The following is a 19,729-nucleotide window of genomic DNA, read 5'->3' as shown; positions in this document are numbered from 1 at the left end:
AATAAAGCAGATTTTTGTCTGAGAAATTAATTTCAATATATGACAGGAATGACTATCACTTGCAAACATACCACATCTGCTGTGAAGCTAAGCCTGACTTGACAGCAGGGTATATTTTGACTATTCTTTGAGGAGGAGTGGGCTGATGAAACCTCTCTGTGGCTGGGTCTGGTTTCAGGGTATTAAGCTGGGCTGCCCTCTTACAGGGGCAGCTGTTCCTGGAGTATGATCTTATGGTTAAAGGAATCTCTTTTACAAACACAGTTACTGTGCCTCAGTTCCCTTGCTGCAAAATGATGAGGAAGTTCTGAAGGAGAGGGATAAGTCACAACCCTGCCTTCTGTGAGACATTGTTATTAGTCTGCTAATGCTGACAGATATCTGGTTTCACTCCTTTGCTCTTTATCCCCAGTGACATCCAGAGGGACTCTGCAGAGCTGTTCTGGCTTATTACAATATATTGCTAAATTTGGGGCTGTTGGACCTCAGCAGATTTGTTGGTTTAATTTTGGCCTAACTGTGAACTCTGAAGTGAGGATTGGATGGTTAAGAAAGATATATCCATCCCTTTCTGAACCAGTGGGCTGGAATTGTGATCCGAGCGGTGCTGCAGTAGACGTGGGTGCAGCTCTCAGAGCCCTGCCCTGCCACCCCAAAGCATCCTCACCACAGTTTTCTGTCCTGTCACCTCTGCTGCTTCCATTGCAGGGCACATTGTGTTGGGTGAGAGAGGGCAAACTGGGCAAACCAGCAGCAATGCCATTCCCATTCACAGTGCTCCACATCCTTCCCTGCGTCTCCAGCACGGACCATCTTTTTCCTTTCCCCCCGTCATTATAAACGTGGTGACTTTTTTAACCAGCATAAAATGTTTTGCTATAACAAAGTTTCCTGCCTGTCAGGTAGAGGGATCTGCAGAACATTTTTTAATGCTAAAGCCATGGGGATTAAAGTCACTCTTTTCTTTAGCAGTTGTCACCCCCACTGCACTTGCAACAATGAAAACTAAAGAGCAAAAGGTGCTTTGTGAGATACAATGTAAGCCAAGAAGCTAAAGACAAGCAGGAGAATCACTCTGATTATTTTCCATATTGCATATATCCATTTTATGTGGTCCTGTAGTGGTTTCTGCATTTTGGAACACTTTCCTTCAATGACTAGCATTCTAAATATAGTTTTTTCTATGAGGTTGTTATCGTTATTGCTATGAACTGTTATTTGTTGATATCATGCAGTTTTTCAATGTCCTAGAATTTATTATGGGTATTAGAGATGCCAATGTTTATCCATTTTACACCTTCATTATCTGATCTAGCCCCATCATTACTCCAGATACATACAATGGTACTATCATTGTTGTCTTCTTTCATTATAATTCCCATTTGTTTAGTGCTTCATTTCTAAGAAATAATTTGTTAGAAAACATGCTGAAGCATAACCAGCCCCCATATTGCATATGTTTGAATCTCAGGCATTTGACAGAAAATATCTGTGACTGAGAGGTGGCACAGTGTCTGGTTTACATCAATGTTAACAGACTGGGTCAACAAGCACACTTAGTGCTAGACCCTAACTGCCTCTGAGAGCCTAAAAAGCCTGTGAGGGATACCCAAATCTCCTGCATGTCCACAGTGAAGGTTCCTTCCCATGCTGAATATAGTCTCTGTCCTCAGAAAATCAGGAATCTGCCATATTAATATATGTCTCACCTACTGTAATAATTCATAACTGATGTGTATTTGATCTTTTTTCCCTAGTTCTGCTGAACTGAACCTCTGTAAGGCTACAGACAGTTGCAGAGAGGGGGAAGGAGGAGAGAAAGAGGGAGGGAAGGGGGGGGGAAAAGTAAAGCAGGATGCAGCTGCCTCTGACTGAGATGGACATAGACATCACCCTGTCATGGTGGCAACTGTTAGATTTTTATGTTGAGAAAGATTTTAAGGATCAACTAAATAGAAAGTAAAGCTGAGAGGAGAATGCAGAGAGAAAAGGGGTCAGAAAGACAGGTGTGACATGTGCAAAATGAGGGGACTCGATTAAGGCAGCAGCCTGTCCACACTGGGCAGAGAAAGTACACTCCCAGCCTAGGACAAATTGCTGAATGTCCTGCCTGGGAGAAAGCACTGAAAAAGCTGACCTGAATCCATTTTTAGCAGTGACTGTTCTTCTGACTGGAAGTGCTTTCCAGCTACAGTGAAGCTGCACTGTGCTACGAGCAGGTTCTGCTTTGCTGGATTCCCACCAGGTCAGTTCTCAGCCATCAGTGTGAGGTGGTGGGATTCCACTGACACTTGGAACAGGACAGCCTGGGCTTGCTCAACAGCCCTTGCCTCTGATAGTACTGGGTAGCTCACAGCAATCTTTGGCCACAAGTAACAGAGAGTCACGGGAGGTCTTACAAGAGCATCTGCTGCAATAAAAGCAGATAATTGTATCTGTATTTTAGGGAAGCTTACAGTGAATCTCAGTTAGGAACCCCAAACATAGCACTTCATCCCTGTTAAAGGCTGGAAGGGAAAAGCCCTAGTTTCTCAGCTTGTGAGGTGTCACTAATAAATCAACCCTTGGAGAAAATACCAGAAAGAGTGTTGTGGAACAAATTATATGATTAAAAAAATATATTTCATCCAGTAAGTAATTATCACACCCACTGACATTTGTTAAGATATAATTCAGTGAAAAATAAAAATTGTGTTTCTGCTATAATTTCTGGCTCAATTCCCACAGATACCAGTCCTCAATCTTTAGCCAAAATTTGCTGAGGCGTTGTCTGACATAGAAAATGGACTCCTGAGCTCTAATGTAAAAGCTAATTACAGGAGGTACTGCAAGACAGGGCAAGAGATAATGCCTGTAATGCTGAAGAGGATAGGGTTTGGTACACATTCTTTTCCAGGAAAAACACCCAGCAACAACAACAACAGATATCAGTAATGCTTGCTGCCTTAGATGCAGAACATGCCCACAGACACATACTACTACAGTATTGAAAAGCATAAACTGCCTTCTCTCCTCTTTGCTCAACCCCAAATGCCTGCAGCAACACCAACAAATACCATAAAAATTAGAAATAACATTCCAGTTCCCAGTGCAAAGAAGCTGTGGCATGTGCATGTGCACACAGGGGGAAGTGTGAGGATTTGGTTGGTAGGTAAGAAGTCAAAATTGATTCTATACAACATAATGTTTGGAAAGCCTGTCCACCTATTCACCAGGACCTGCCTTGTTCCTGGGCAAAGATGGCAGCTGGGTCAGTCAGTACAGTGATGCCCATCTAGGGACAGCAGGATATTGTAGGGGGTTATGTCTCCAAAGGCATTAAGACCTTTGGCATCAGGTCAGAATTCCCCAGATGCCTTTCCCTGCTTAGCACTGGGGAAGCTGCACTTTGCTGACAGTTTTGCCTGGAGGCTGTGTGTTCACACAAATGGGACGTTTGCCATAGGCTATATGAAACAGCATAGGAATGAGGGGGCAGGCAAAGGCAGGGTAACAGCATGGCTCTGAATTAGGCTGGAGGGAAAGTGCTGCAAAATGCACTTTTGTGTGGGAACTGCTCAACACTGAAGGCTCAGTCTGCTGTGACGGTCGTGTGCAGGTTGTGGGAGCAGGCAGGGATCTGTGTGCAGCAAAGTGCCAGCTCCCAAACAGTGTCCAAGCTCAGGCACCAAGAGAGAACGCAGGTACCTGCTCCCAGTGCTCAGCTTTTGTCACAACTCCATAAGTGACTTGGAGCATATTATCAATTTACAGAGAAATGAGAAATAGGGGATCTTCGTTCTCCAGCAGGTGCAGGGAAGCTGTCCACTGCTTTGTCAGGTAGATGGCACAGGCTGTGGTATAGGTTGTAAAGTACCTCTGCTCCCTGCTATTTTTCAAGCACCATATTCCATATATTCCAACTGGATTGCTTGGGCCCTGCAGCTGCAGCTGAGGAGTGTCTGTGTGGTTCCTGCCAGGGATTATTTTCTATACACAGAAGTGGCAACAACTAAACATCCCAAGCTTAAAAGGCTTTCCCTTCCCTGAGGTACATGCTTCCTGTATCTCTTAGGATCATGTGTTGGAAATGAAACATGATTCATCTCATATGAAATTAAATGCTCCAGAAAAACACCTTCCAGTTTCTCCCATCACTCTACCCCACCATCGGTCTCTGCCACCCAACTAATTGTCACAGCATGCCTGAAACCTTCCCATTCTATGAGCAGCATCATATAACCCTCACATTTCAGCATGCAACAGCCACCAGAGATCACATATATGTGTTAAATTCATTTGTTGAGGGGAGAGTTCCCAGATGGAAAAATTGTAGAGCTGTTCTCCAAGGTTTGTGCCTGATATGCACCATCCTTGCCCTAAGCTAAGATTAATATTTCAAAGGAAATACAGTCTCCTGTGGGCACTTTCAGAGAGGTCCTGCAGGCCAGCTGAACCAGGGTAAACTTCTAAGATGTACAATCTTCTTGCTTCTTTCTCCCTGCATTATGTATAGTAATAAACCCCTTATATAAGTATTCATGTGCCATCAGGGATGCAACGTGAACTTTGATAGTTCTTATTACCAAAGGACAGGCAGGTCTGTCATTTGCTGTTTCAATGCTCACAGCAAAGTGATGGGATTGTGTTAAGGTTCATCTGGCCACAAAGAATTCATGCTATGCCTTGCACAGCATGGGATACACTCAGGAAGACGTGGTTAATACAGCATCTCTGTTCTGGCAGTGAGACAAAATTACCTTCCGCAGTTGTCAGAGCTGGCATGGGATCAGGTGGGTGTTGACCACCCTAAATTTGTGTTCCTTGGGGCATCAGGGAAGGAGGAACACCACCTTACCTTAATGCAAGGTGAAAATCATATTATGGTGTTGAAGAGGAAAACTGTGAGGTTGCCCTTGGGAAACAAGGGAATATTTGTCACTCATTTAGGAAACAGCAGGATGAGACTTGCAAATTGGCTAAATGTCTGAGTAAAGTTCCTTGAGGAGAAGGAATTAATATGCTTTCTGGTACATGTTCTAATTTTCCATCACATTGTGGTAAGCTTATGGTGGTCATGACACGGTTTGTGATAGTGATCAATATCTAATTAGGCAAAATGCTAATTTGCTAATGCCTGAAGCTTGAAGCCTCACCTTCCAGCATCAGCCCCCTGTGCATTATTGCTCTCTGTGACAAATCACTTGTGTCCTTGCTCTTGACCTGGCGATGTTAACTCCTATCTCGACAATGCCACTAGCTCAGTTTAACCTATTCTTTTTCCTTTGTGTGAAAAGCTAAACTACAGCTGTCGCTCAGACAAAATGTGATGCAGAAGGCAACGCTCAGGCTTATTCCTTCTGCCGCAATCCCTGCAGGAGATGTGGATGGGTAACTGTGCCTGGTACGCTGGTTTACACAAGAATGAACACGATACTTCAAAAAGAAAAAGGCACTTTCTGGTGATCCAGAACTGCTGCAGTTTCCTCCTGCAGCATGAGAAAGTTGCTGCCATGCCTTTCCCGTTTTTCTCCCCGGGAAATCCATAGCTGGTAGTAGAGCAGCACCTAGAGGCGGCGGATGCCAGGGACAGCCCTGCCCCGAGGGGTCTGCGGGCAGAGGGCAGAGGGGGCTGGAGAGAGGTGCTGTCGGGTCCCAGGGAGCACCCACAAAACTGCGGGGCTATGGTAGAGAGTGCCGTTTTCCCAGTGTCACAGAGGATTTGGGGATGAAACCCGAATGTACCCAAACTTCTTCCCTTCCATATCCGATCCACCAGCTCTGTGAGATCGAAGAGACCCACCAGAGCAGATTTCTGGGGAGTGATTTTTGATCACTCGCCTTCCCAGCAAGTAGAGAAGGGGAAAGGGAAGCCAGTTTGTGCAGTTATGTCTCCTTCTCTTGTTAAACCAGGGGCTCTCTGTTGGCAATACTTGCACTCCCAGCCTGCCCATAACCCCTCTCTCTGCTTGTCTCCCCCGAAGCCTTTGCTGCTTCCCCAGTTCCTCTGCCTGCCCTGTTCTCCCACATACTGACACTGCTCCAAGGCAGCCCCGGGATCTTCAGGGGCAAGTTACCCTAGAAAAGCCATGGAAACTGCCCTGCCCCATGGAAGGCCTCTCCACATGGAAGCGATCACTGCCTTATCACTGAATAATCCCTCCCAATATATGGTGATTTTTCAAGTAACACTTTCTCATGTGTCTGTAGATCTTGATATAAAACAGTTAAAACTTTTCTGGAAATCAGGTATGTCATCTGATCCTGACCTGTCAAGGAAGAGAGAGCTTGCCATCCGTGCTGACACGGTTAGTCATTAGAAGTTCCACTTGCTGCTCACTGGGGTTCAGCTGGCTGCTTCCAGATGGCTGATTCTTCCACCTATTTTTCCAGACACCTTTTTCTGAGAGAGTAAATAGTTCTTTACACCTAGTATTTTCCTCTCTCCCTCTCAAAACTACTTTTGTGTTCATATTTAGTCACTTCTCTGTCTGACTTTAGCAGCCTTTTGCCAATTGCTATGGATCTGTATTGGCTTTAGTATTTAAGCATGCATGGGAAAATATGGATGCTAGAAATAGTACAGCAATTTAGTATAATGCTATACACTTCCTTCAATTAGTCTTAATTTCCTTATTAATATAGCCATGAAGCTCAGTTTGCCTACGGTGTCTGCCTTGGAGAGGCATTTCATTTTCATTCTGGGTTTAGGAGGGGAACGTGTGAGCAAAGGGGTAGAATTAGGGTAGAATAAGGAGATCTGAGGAGAGTCTGGTCAGTCCAACCCTTCAGAGGGAGCTGGAGCATATTACCAGTTTAAGATTGTAATTAGTTTCTGCCCACAGAGAGAGGTCTCAAACCTTTGACAAGGGGATGAGATGGCTATATGACACCTGCTGTCCAAACAGAGCTGTGCTGTGCTGCTTTTCTGCTGGGGGGAATGAGAGAGGGAAATGAGGAACTCAGTCCATGTACTGGAAAAGTTGATGAGCACATGGAGACCTCACCTTGCCCGTCACTCCTTGGGCCAATGGTGGGCTCATCCTCTTATCCTGAAGGCTGAACCATTCCTGAGTTGCACAGCTCCTGGAGTGAGGACTATGGCAAAAGCAGAGCTGATGGAAGGACTCTGCATAGGACAGATGGGCAATATATCTCTAAACTAATACACGTTACAGCAGCAGAGCTTTTTGTGTGCTTTTCCAACCCTTCTATTGATCTTATTTAAGATAAGCCTAATCCCAGCACAAACAGAACAACACTAAGGTCAGAAACAACCTTCTAAGACAGGGCCTCAGTTCTATGCCACATCTTACTGGCTTTCCTTGTCACTCAAGGTTCTCTCTCTGCTGCTGGTGGCCAGTGTCACTACTGGTGTTACTCTGGCATTTAGGAAGTGCATATTATGTTCATATTCCCTTTGCAGAGGACCCCTGAAAAATGTGTAAGTATGTACCAGAATACAGTCCTGGCATAAAATGGACAAACAGGCAATAGAGACATATACAGAGAGAAAGGAGAATGGAAGTAATTTTCACAAGTGAGACAGGTCCCTCACTGCTGCCCTGCCACAGGACACCTTACATTTTGTGCTTTCCTTACAACCAGTTGCTTTCTTTCACCCTGTTTTTCCTTCCTTCCTCTCCCATTACATTCAAGCTACACAAGCTGTAGTTATGCTTTGTACAAAAGCATTCATGCAACTTAGTATTTTCACTGTGTCCTACCACCATCAAGCCAGCAAGCTAATTCATCACAGGCCTTCCTGTACCTGGCAAGCTGGAAGGCAGTGCCTTTAGGTGTCAGTGCTCATAATGGTTGTATTTTTACTTGCTGGTTCCTGATGTGCTGGTCACCAACCCCAAATAATCAAGGAACCTTTCTCACTCCTGCAGCCATTGCTGAATCATTAATCAGTCTCCCTGGGTGCTTTGGGCAGCTTCTTGCCACCTCCACCAAGGGCTTTTGGCCACAGAGGCCCTAGGACAGGGTGAAGGTGGTGTGGTCACAGCACTGAGCTGTGGTTACTGAAGGAGAAGGTGCAATTTACCTTACTCTCATGTGATGAGCAGCAGCATCATGCAGATCTGCAAACTCCTCGTTTTTTAACAGATCCTCGTATTCCAGCAGGAAGTGGCGTGTGAAACCAAGCAGGATAGCATATTTATTAAAGCATGTAAGCTAAAAAATTTATCATTAATACTCATGAATAAGACTGTGCATGCTTTGGAAAGATCAGGAATATGCTTGAGACTGTTGCTTGCTCTCCTACTTGAGCAGCACCATTTGGAGCCTTCTTTCTTGCTCTTGAGAGCAGCTTGCTGCAGGGAAGGATTTATCTCTGTTTCCAACTCTCCAAAGAATAAAACTGATAAAATTTTGATTCTCAATCCCTGATTAGCTTCATTGACTAAAAAAAACTGAGCTCTGTGGCTGGTTGACATTTTCTGGGAAAAGAGAGATGGATTAATCCCATAATCTTTGTCACAACTAAGTCTCCAAAGAGCATTCTGCTTTAACCAAAGTTTTCCTTTCCATCATCTAGCTGGTATCCTCAAATGAGCATATTTGCTACTGCTGCTTTTCTTAACCTATCGGGAAAAAACAATCTAAGCCTAAAATATTGGTCTACAGGGAGGATGAAGAGGGCTGCAGGAAGGTGTTCTCAGGAGAGGAAGTCACATAACTGCAAAAAGAAGCATGTTCTGTGCAGGCCTGAGGTCTGGTCTGCAGAGGGGCCAGTTCTGGGAGTAACTTCACTGATGCTAATAAATCAATATGAGTGTGTATGAGATCAAGACCTATGAAAATTGAGAAGGGCAACAAGCCAGCTGGTGTGTGTCAGTGTAACTCCACAGCATTTGATTTGCAGCCGTTGGTCCCCTCCTGGCCATAAGGGCAGAGTGTACCTGTGCCACAGGGTGTGAGCTGCTGCAAATTAGGGGCCCTGCAGAGCCCTGCTCACTGGGTGCTCCACAGACTCCATTAATTGCTTAAAGAGCAGATGAGCTGTTTGAGCGTTTCCTCGGGAAACACTGAAAGAAGCGGAGCAAGAGCATTTGGAGTGGAGTTTCACGGGCAGGCTGGAGCACCTGGTGGGCAGCAGGTGGGCTGGGCAGTGGGAGGCAGCAAAATGGGCTCTGCCTGCACACACCACTTGGCATTAATCATACCTGGTGGGTTTCTGAATCCTCCTTCAAAACTTCCGTGGGAGACCAGGCGTGGCGTGACTTTAACTCTGTGAACTGTGGTAGAGATGCTTGTCTGGAAACTACGTTAACAGGGAAATCCACAAAGCATGTCAGTTGGTTTTCCAGACTGTAAACAGTCTGGTTTGATTTTTTACTAGATATTAGGTCTGATGGTGCTCTCCTTCTTTTTAGTGAAAGGGACACAAGTAATAGCTGTCTTGCTCAATGTCATGAATGACTATTGAAGTCAGCATTGGCTGTGAGAGACATTTCCCTCATTAAATTAATTCTGATGTGCAAGATTTCATTAAATACAAGAAAACAGACATTGACTGAGTGTTGCAAAGCCTCTCCGAGCTGCAGTTATTGTTTCTTGTCCTTTGTTTATAAACTAAATTCATATTAGAACTGTACAAGTTGCAATTAACTTAAAAAGTGGCAGTAGCTTCTCTTTGCAAACTCACAAATAGGAATGATTTAGTCTCCATAGAGGGGAAAGTTGTGTTTTCCATTCTAAAGGTGGAGGTTTGAAGCCCAGACCTTGCCTAGGGTCTGTCCTGTCATCTAAGAGCCAGGAACAGAGGTCAGATCTCCTGTACTCCAGCCCAACCCTGTAACTACAGGGCTATTCTCTAGTCTCTTATTCCTGCAAGCCATTACTCTGTAAGCATGATAAATAGACTGGTGTAAGTGTTTAGCATTGAATATTTCTGAAGTATAATTATTCCATCCTCCCTTGGCAGCAGAAACATTACTCTTATGTCAAAGATGAGGAAACAGAGGCACAGTGCTTTGTCCAAAGCTTGTAGGACTGTTCAGATCAGAGTCCTACAGCTCTGGGCTGTGGCCCCAGGTCAGTCCTATGAACTGTGTTGCCTCTCAGTGCCAGCTACTGCCAGTGAATTGAATAATAGCTCAGTGGAAGAGGAAAATTAAGCATTACTGACTAGGGAGACAAGATATGGTTTTCAATGAGATTTGAAAACTGAGAGAGTTGATTAGGTTCATATCACTGTGTGATCTAGAGATGCTGAACCACCAGCTCTCCACAGCTGTGCTGGTGGGAATATCGACCAGATGGAATTACTCCTCCTGAAATGCAGTAACCTGCTAGTGCTGCAGTGCTGCTTGGAGGGCATTATTTCATCATGGGAAGAAACAAACAAACCTTTCTTTCTCTGACCCTCAGAGCCTTAGGGAAACCCTTGTGCAATAACATGGTACTTAAATTTTCCTTGACTGTTTTGCAAAGAAGGTGATGTCAGAGAAACGATGGAGACACAGTGGAAGAAAGTTTATAGGTAACAACCCTACTATTATCAGTACAATGAACACCTCTGTACTGTGAGGCCACATCTATGTTGTGATGGGAAAAACTGCAGAAAAGAGAACTTTTGAGTGTGCTGAGCCCCTGAGTGTCATCCCTCCTGTCCCTGACACTTGCTGTGCCTTGGCTCTGTGCTGGATGGAGGAGAGACCAGGAGGCAAAGCAACTGGTCTGCACTTCCTTTTCAGATCCTGTGGCTGAATGACAATGATCAACTGCACTCAGGGTTTCCCCTTCCAGACAACTGTAGGGAATGTCAGATGACAACAGGGGAGAGTGATATTGATAGTAGGCTGAGAACTGCAATGAGTTGACAAGTGGTAGAGACACACTGAGAGAGAGATGAGGGTGTGCAAGCAACCACACACTAAATGTGCAAGACATAAGACAGAGAGGGAGGATTATGGACGCTGAAATTTTTGGAATGCTAATTTTCCAAGATTGTCTATCTTAGCTGTGATGCTCCCTCTCCAATTACGTTATTGATGCTTTGTTATATGAAATCTAGTTCCAGCTGACTGACCTACTGTATCAAACAAGGCACATCATGAATTGGTGTGTCAGCCTGGTGACCTGAAGAGGAAAAAAAAATAAAATACCTATTTCTGGAAACTATCTTTAAAAAAAACATTGAAACCCCACAGAAATAAAAATACCAAAGAAGCTGCCTCTATAACTTATTCTTTACAACTGTATTACCAAATACAGCTGCTGTCTACTCACACGTGTCTGCCAGTTGTACCTGACTTAATGGGGCACCTGGAGTCCAGGAAGATCTCCTCATGGTGAATCCTCTGCAGTTCACATTAGGAATTATCATCTGCAGCTCTGTTCTCCTTTACAGACCACACTGTTGCTCCGTAATGACCCAGTGGAATGAGCAAGCTGAATGGGGCTCCATTGCTACTGGAGGCTTGGCTGCTCCTTTTCAAACTGAAAAAGCACGTTTTGTTGCAATGGAAAAGATTAGGGAATATTTACAAATATCCTAGCTTCCAAGGTTTTGAAAAAACCTTTCAGCAAGTTTCTTTGGTTGCAGAATGGTCTCAGTCAAAGCACCCCACCTCTCTGGTGCCCTGCTCTGCCTTTAGTGCTGTTGGAATCCTGTTTCCCCTGCGATGGGTAGCCTGAAGAGAGAAGATGGGCTCCTTGCTCTGCCTGCCTGCTGCCAGAGATGCTCCTGCTGACCAGGAGAAGCATGGCCTCTGGGAGCCCTGGCAATGGCTCTGCTTGGCGGACCTTGAATGTCCAAGGGGGTCATAGCATGTGGAGATGGAGACAGTCAGGGTACCAAAGGTTTCATGGCAAACAAGCAGGATTTCTGTATAGCTGGGCACAGTAGTGCATTCGTATGGAATCTATATGGATCTTCAGCTGCCTCAAAAAGGAGAAGTGGGGCTGAGGGGGAAAGGATCAGCATTGATTAAGCTGACAGATCTGCTAATGTCACTGTGGACACAACCACTTTCCTTTTCTTTGCCAGCAGCAGCTTCAATAATAAGATGCAGAGGGAGAAGGAGGGAGTGTCAGAGCTGGGCTGCTCACAGTGCTGCTGGCAGTATTTAGATGAGAAACTGGTGGTGTGATGGATGGCCATGATACAAAGATACATAGTGATCAGTGCTCTGGAAATGCAGGCAGATTAAGCAGGACCGTGCCTGACTAGTCTGAAGGTGACTCTACTGAGAGCCAGTTGTTAGATACAAATCGCTTTTTGTTCCCCACGAATAATATTTTACAGAACTCTCAAGAGTTCTTGCAAATACTTTGGCAGATGTTGCTTTCTCACTTTGGCCTAAATCTGCTCACTGGGTTCTGAGGCTTACAGGCAGAGGAGAGCTTGGTTGGTCCTGACTATCCAAGCTGCACATCAAGCCTTGGCAGAGCTGAGTCATCCAGCTGAACTGTCTCCATGTCCCTGGTCCTGCACCCAGTGCCCCCACTGGTTAGCCACTGTACAGCCTGGCTGAATGGCACTGTTGTCACACCATGGTCTGAAGAGAAACTCAATTCTTAAGCTCTATACTGTTCTATAGGAGTTTTTTCCTAGTTTTACCTTCCTTCTGGCAGCCATGGAGGATCAATACAGCTCTGACTAAGCACCTCTAGCTTCATGAGATAGTTTAAGACAGCATGTTGCTGGTTGGTCTGGAATGTAAGCTGTGTGAGATGGGATAGTCTTTGTCATCTTCACAAACATCAGATGGGGCTGGATTGAATAGGGGTAAACCACAGGTAAGGAATGTGAACCATCGTGACTGTGCCCTGTACCTGTATCAAACCTGATGAATGAAACTAAAACTTTTACACCCACAGTTTTAGCACTAAACCCCTCCTTTAAAGAAGGAGGAGGGCAATGTAGAAATTGTGTCTAGACTGATTGGTGTATTGTGTGCAATTGTAGTTAAGAACAGTGTCCACCAAGACTTGGCTTTCAAGTCTAATGTAAGACTGCTCAACTTGGGTTTAGGCCTCATTCCATCCATTTTCATGGGCAGATTGAGATTAACTGAAGGATGTTTGTGGTTTAATAAGCTTCATGTGTACTGGACAAAGTTAGCTGTGATGGGCAGCTCTGAGAAAAACCATTTGTATAAATACCCAGACATCATTATTTGGATCCATATCTCCCTGGTCATTATGAAGAGGTAATCTTTGACATCTTTCAAAACACCAAGTCAGGCTATTTTGAAGTAGATTTCTGCTTGGAAATGAGTATAAAGCTTTAGTTTTAATTTTCTAGGAGTTAAATTGAATATTATTAACATCTCCAAAACTAGGCTTCAAATATAGAACATTATGGATATCTATCTTGTGTTTTCACTTGGCCAGAGGCCCTTTCTTTGCTGTCTATTTCATTCAAGGACAAAAGTAATTTGTTAGGATAGCAAATTTCCTTCCACTCTTGCAAATTAGCATTAGAGCATCACTACAGAAATAATCCATACTATCTGGATTATGGCAATGAAATTGCTATAAATGAAAGCTGGTTTCTGAACTAATATTTAGAGAAGATGAGAGGGAGATGTACACATGAGGGGCATAACTAAACAGATTTCAGTATTTATTTTTCTGACAGAGATTCTGTTTCTCCTGAAAGGATAATGTACATCTATCTTGCAAGGAGTTTCCTTAGAGGGTTTAAATTAAGAGTGAAGCTTTAAGAACAAAGTGAAAATGGGAGAAGAAATATACTGCCATGGAAAGCTCAAAAATGAGGCACTTGGAGTTTCAGAGACTTATCATTAATCCCCTCCTGCCCCGAGGACATTCCTGTGTGACCATCAAAATGACACACATGCAGCTGTCTGGCAGTTTGCCACATCTCAGGGTTTGATGGACTTTGCTCTGGGGATGGCTAAACCTCCAGCTGTTCAGCGTGGCAGTTTGTTTTCCTCAACAAATTCACTCAGATATTTATCTGAATCCACAAAAGCCAATTGTAAGTTGTTCCAAATGTTTTTTTTCGACACCTTTTCTTACCGAAACCCGAGAACACAAACAGCCATCAAAACCTGAAGACCTGTCCTGCCTGAGCACTGCTTTGCCTTTAGATTGGGATCAGTGGCTGTATACTGGGATGTACTGGGTTGTGCTGCTGTTGTACTTGTGGCTTAACAGAACGTGTAACAAGGTTCACCTTATTAATACAGGGAGGAAAAACAAAGTGAGCTCTTCAAAGTGAGCAGTGATAGAGCTGAGGGTGTGTTGGAGGAATCAGCCACGGGCTGGCGCTGCCAGCAAGGGCTCCCAGGGGGGTAGTGTGTGTGTCATGGCTGAGCCATCAGTGCCTGAAATGGTTTGGTTCTCATCAGCTCAGGCATCCTCCAGATCAAGAGATTTAGAGCAATGAAAAACTGTTAAACTGTTTCATAATAACTGACAAAATGTAAGCGTTGATTTTGAAAATGCTGCACAGGTTTGATAAAAGAGCAGAGGCATGATGGATGACAGAGAACTGTGGGAACCACCTGTTAGGTTTTGCTTGGGATTGAGTAAAAGATGAGAGAGAGATAGACAGAAAAGGATCTCCTTAATAGTACCATGAATTTGAATAGTTTAAGACTCAGACAATACAACATATCTTTCCCATCCTATGCAGCTGCACACAGATACAGGGATGGTTACCGAAACAATATCTGATCCCTGCAGATAAAATGTTTATTTGCTTTTATAAAAAAAAAAAGACCTGGAAGTACAGCTCATGATTGCAAACTGAGAAAGAGGACAGATATTTCCAAAGGTACTGCCAATCCCCTTACAAGGACATGATTTGACTCCTACACATACTCAAGAGGAATCTCTGACTCAACACGTGGATATGAACTGAATTGCATTCACAGATTTTTGTTCATTATGACTCCTAAGCTCCAAAAGTAAGAGCCTTTTTTAAAAAAAATAAATTAAAAGGAGACCAGGGGGTGATGTTAAAAAAACTCCAACAAACAAATCCTTCTGAAATAATGGGAGCAACTGTACATATTTCTCAGCAGTGAAAGAACTAAAATTCAGATGTATTCTGACTCAGATAAATCTTGAGTTTCCCCTGTGTACACCTGAGACTGTAAACTGGAGAAAGACTTCTGCGGGGAGATGAAAGTTCCCTTGCCAGATGAGGACCTGGCTCTTGTTGCTCAAATATACACATGTTTTTGGGACTGTTTACTTTGTGATAGACAGCTCTAAATCCAGGACTTTCAATCTCTTAGCAAAACTCCCGAACATAATAAATGTACATGCAATAGACAGGATTCAGGGAAACTCTCAATGAAGTCAGTAGAACCTGTTGGTGTGACTGATTCCACCCAGGTGAGAGCAGAATGGAAGGTGTTACCTCTCTGGCCCTTTGTTCCTTTTTCCAGTGCTACCAGTAACACAGACAAGTGCTGCATCATTTCCAAGCAGTCTCCACACCTGAAATCAGTGAGCTCATTAGTCTGCAGACTGGCAGGGCCAGGACACAGTCAGAAATTTGGGGTTAACTGCATTAACCTGGCTCAAGCTTGAACACGCTGATATCAGCCTCTCATAAGAGACCAGAGTTCTTGGGGCTCAGCTGGAGGATAAGGTCAGGAACTGACATTTTTTATTCTAGTTTTTAGAACTTCTGCCTCCAACTATATAGATGAAGTCCCCTCCCTCATTTAAAAGTTCATATTGTAATAGGAATACTAATGCAATGGAGGAATATGTGTCACTCAAACAGTATTACAGGCTAAGTAGGCAACTGGGTATTTTCTAAAAAGCTGTCAAATGGTTAATGTTTGCATGCACAACCTGTCTTTGCTGGGAAAGATTTCAACTGGCTGTGCATGGAGCATGTTAGCTCTCCTCCAAAGCTGGATAACTGCTCAGGAAATGCAAGCAAAATGCTCCCAATTGGCCTCATCTAAGCCATCCCCCATCACTTATCTTATTTGTCGACTAGAAGCCTTAAATCAAAGAAATCATAGAAAAGAGAGACTGGAAGGCCCCCTAAAGGTCACTTGGTCCATCTGCTGCCCTGTGGCAGGTTCAGCTTTACTCGCAACCACTTCTCTCTGCTTTATTTAACCTGTTTTCCAAAATCATCAGTGGTGGAGATTCCAGAATTACTCACCACTAGACATAAAGTAAAAGATGCGCTTCATGAAAAATACAACTGTTCAGCTAGTAGCTTCTCTCTGTGTTAATCTGATGTACAACACATCTGCTGTGTGGTTTACTAATCCTTCAAAGAAACAGGCTGATCCTTTCGGGAAATGAGAATCTCAGGATTGGAAAATGGAAAGTACATGCTAACATTAGCCTGTAAGGTTGTTGTTTTGGTAATGTGCATAGATGAATTTTGCCTAGATGGGATCTTTGGTCTAATGTACTTATGCAGTAGCCTTTAAGACCTTAATTGTAACAAATGGGATTAGGCCCACACTGAGCAGCTCCTGCGTGGTGCCCTATTATTGGTTTCATTGAGGCTGCTCGGTGTTTTCTTTGCCTTCCCAAGGCATAAGGTAAAAATGGACTGCACTCTGTGTTTGGTTCATCCTCTTTTTTCCCTTTTGCTTTTTATCCTTGAGCATTCCAGATATTACTTATAGTTTTTCCCTGTTTTTACGATACCTCCTGTTTAAGTTTGCCTGTTCTGACAGCTGTCTTTGTGACTAGTTGGCTCTTCTGCAGTCTATTCTAACTGAGAGGTTTAAAAGTATTTTCATTTTATTTTTGATCTTCCTGTGACTATCAAGTATTATGTTGGCCTTTCTTTTCTAGTTGACTGCTCTAGTGTTTCTTTCTCTTTACTCTCCACTGACTCCCAGCACATTTTTATTTTACAGGAGGATATTTTTTTGTGTTCCCTTCTTCACATGCTATTTTTCTTAGTCTCTGGATTCTATAATTAGCATGATTCTGCTTTTTATTATTATTTTAGAGTAGAATGTCTATTAGAATAATCTAGAATAACTAATGAATAGCCAGATAGAATGACTCAGTAGTAGGGAAATTTGTATGATCTGCTCCCAGCAGAACTTCCAGGTCTGTGCTCTAGCTGAGAGCTCAGGGGAGAAGGGGTGACTGCTTCTACTCCTGGAGTACCTCAGTGTGTCTTTGATGACTGCAGCAGTTTACTTCCACGTGTCCAAAACCTGCCCCTTCAGATTTCACACAGGCTGTGGAGAGCACTTCAAGCTGTGCAAAAAGAATCTGAAAAGCCAGTAGAAATACTCACTGAAATAAGGGAGTTTAAAATCAGGCTGTGAAAATAACTGTACAGGCTATTTTTTGTTTTTCTGTATCAGTGGTTCGAGGTTATAGCCTTAAGCCTGGTCTGTCTTCTGGATTTGTTCCTGACACAGGACTTTCCCTCCCTTCTCTTGTTACCAGCCTGGTAGCTTGGAAGTGTGACTGCCTGTGTGAAAAGTAAATTTCTGCAGCAAGAAGTGTCCTAGAGGCCTTGGTGGAAGAGGGAGGATATACTTTGGAAAAGCAAACATCTGAAGGAGCCATAGCTGCTGCTTTGCAGAGTGACTCAGCTCTCTGGGCATGGGTTTGCAAACGTAAAGGCAGCTAAACTCAGTGTTTGCATGAACACAGTGGACAAACAGTCATACTTTGAGGTCTGGTACTGACATGTAAAATCTTCCATCATCTTTACAGAACTTTTTGCTATGAAAAGGGATGAATAAAGCCAGTGGATTTGTTATCCATACTATGCTGCCACATAAATAAGAGGAAGACACTTGCAAACACTGTATGAACACTCAGTCAGGGAAGGCCCCTGCCCCGAGGAACTTGGGGTCTGCATGAGAGAGGAGATCACACAGGAGGGAGAAGCCAGAGGCGATGTGACCAACAGGAAGTTAATTCAGATATCCCCAGTTCAAGGTTGTGCCCCTCTAACACCCCTGCTGAGTTCAGGTCCACTCAGAAGTTACATATCCTTCATGCACCAAAACATAACTCTGCTCTCTGGTACTTCACAACATGAAGGAGCATAGTGTCTGTGTGAACAAAAGATGAAACTAATCTAAAAAGTTTGTTGATTCTACAAAATATATTGGGAAAATGTTCATTGTGTTTCATATATGAACTAACTTTGATGTCTCTCACCTGCAATTTTTCGCTATCAATATTTTCCTAGAAAACCCATAAATAGGCATAAGATTGAATTATCAGCAAACAGTAGATAACAATGTTTTCTTTTTTGGCAGTCAAGTTTGGAAACCTGGCTCCAAACCCCACGATAATGCAGTTGGAGACCAAAAACATACCATAAGTGTGCTTGCAAAACTAATGTAACTTAAAGTTTGATATTAGAAATACTCATTGAATAGTACAGAAAAAAACCTCTATCTCAGTAAATTTGAAGATTCTTAAAAGATAACTTAGAAAACAGAAAGAAGTGTCAAGAATATTTGGTCTTGTTTTTTGCCTATTCTTGACTCACATGTGGAGTCTCATTTGGACATGCACTCCCTTTCTTCTCTAAACTGAAATATTCATTGCTATTGTACAACACAATAAACAAGACTCTTTTCATCCACTAACTGCCAGGTATGACACCCTATGAGTAAAAGACCTGCACGTCATCAAATCCTGTACTGAGTAATTTTCCTTTAAAGAAACAATTTTCAATTTATCTCAAAGTCCAGCTTAGTTCTCTGAACATCCCTGTTATGCCAGTACCATCAAATTTGTATCAGTATTACAGGATTATGAAGTGGGATCCCTTACCCTGTCAACTCTGTCTTCACATTGATACTTCCAGCAGAGCAGGTGCTATATTTTATTAGTTACAGAGATTCGCTGTGCATCCAGAACCTGCCCTCTGCACCCTGCTTTTATAACAGGATTCAATACAGCTGAGCAAATACAACCTCTGTATTATATATGAAGTACAAGGAGATAATAGGAACAGAGTAAATGCTCTGAGTAGATACACTCTACACAGTGAATCAGAAACACAGAGGCACTCTGCAAGATGAGGGAAAAGGAGGAGGGAAAATGTGTTTAAGGTCTGCCATGAAGGCCCAGAAAACCCTGCTCAAAGGGTTTCTGTCCCAACCAACTCCATAATCCCTACCAAAGGCCTGGATGCAATTACAACTCCAGTATATTTCCATACCAGACTTCAGTTAAATTGTCAACACTGCAATGAAATAGGGGGGGAAAGACCCAAACCAAATCCAGTGTACTAACTGTTAGTAGCGCCCGACTAGTGAACTGACAGCAATTCCCCAGCCCAAACAGCTTGATCCATTTGTTTCATTTCTACTTACCTCCATTTGTCTCTGGGATATTTAAGGCAAAGGCTCATTTTGTCCTGCAGATTCGGTGCTGCTGCTCAGTATTATTTTGCCAGATCGTAAAAAAGCTCCCGACCAAAAGGAAGAGGAAAGCAATACGTAAAGCAAACACAGAAGCCCAAGAGGAAAGCTACACCCTGAAGACCAGCACTAATAGCAACGGCGAGACTCGGAAGCAGAGAACACTCCCAGTTACTAACTTTTTCCATCGTTACATCTGTTGCAAAACAATTTTACTGAAAACTTCTCTTCCTTCTTGCAAGCAACGCTTTGCTGTAGTGGAGACCTCAGATAAACTACATGATGAATGTGGGGTTTGGGGAGGGGGGGGGTTGGTTGTTTTTTACCACGTAAGCAAATTAGTGAAATATAAACTGGAAGGTCAGCTGACTGCTTTAAAAATACAGTGCTAGTCAGTAATTATCACAAGGTGCATTTGTCCATACTTC

General features: G+C 43.4%; 1 protein-coding gene across 2 annotated transcripts in view; it reads right to left on the bottom strand.

The window, feature by feature from the left end:
- The window catches only part of LOC103758213 (calcium-activated potassium channel subunit beta-2), a 142,992-nt gene extending 123,467 nt beyond the window's left edge, over positions 1-19,525 (bottom strand). Inside the window, exon 1 of one of the 2 annotated variants that reach the window (XM_018075064.1) lies at positions 19,254-19,525. In XM_018075064.1, coding sequence (XP_017930553.1) covers positions 19,254-19,291 — 38 coding nt within the window. In that variant the 5' untranslated portion in view covers positions 19,292-19,525. The remainder of the gene's footprint in view (positions 1-19,253) is intronic. The other variant, XM_018075061.1, reaches the window with a different exon arrangement.
- Between the last annotated feature and the right edge of the window lie 204 nt (positions 19,526-19,729).

The sequence above is a fragment of the Manacus vitellinus genome, unplaced genomic scaffold (genome assembly GCF_001715985.3).
Source record: "Manacus vitellinus isolate BGI_N305 unplaced genomic scaffold, ASM171598v3 scaffold_29_pilon, whole genome shotgun sequence".
Lineage (NCBI taxonomy): Eukaryota > Metazoa > Chordata > Aves > Passeriformes > Pipridae > Manacus > Manacus vitellinus.
This window is presented reverse-complemented; position numbering and strand designations above follow the sequence as displayed.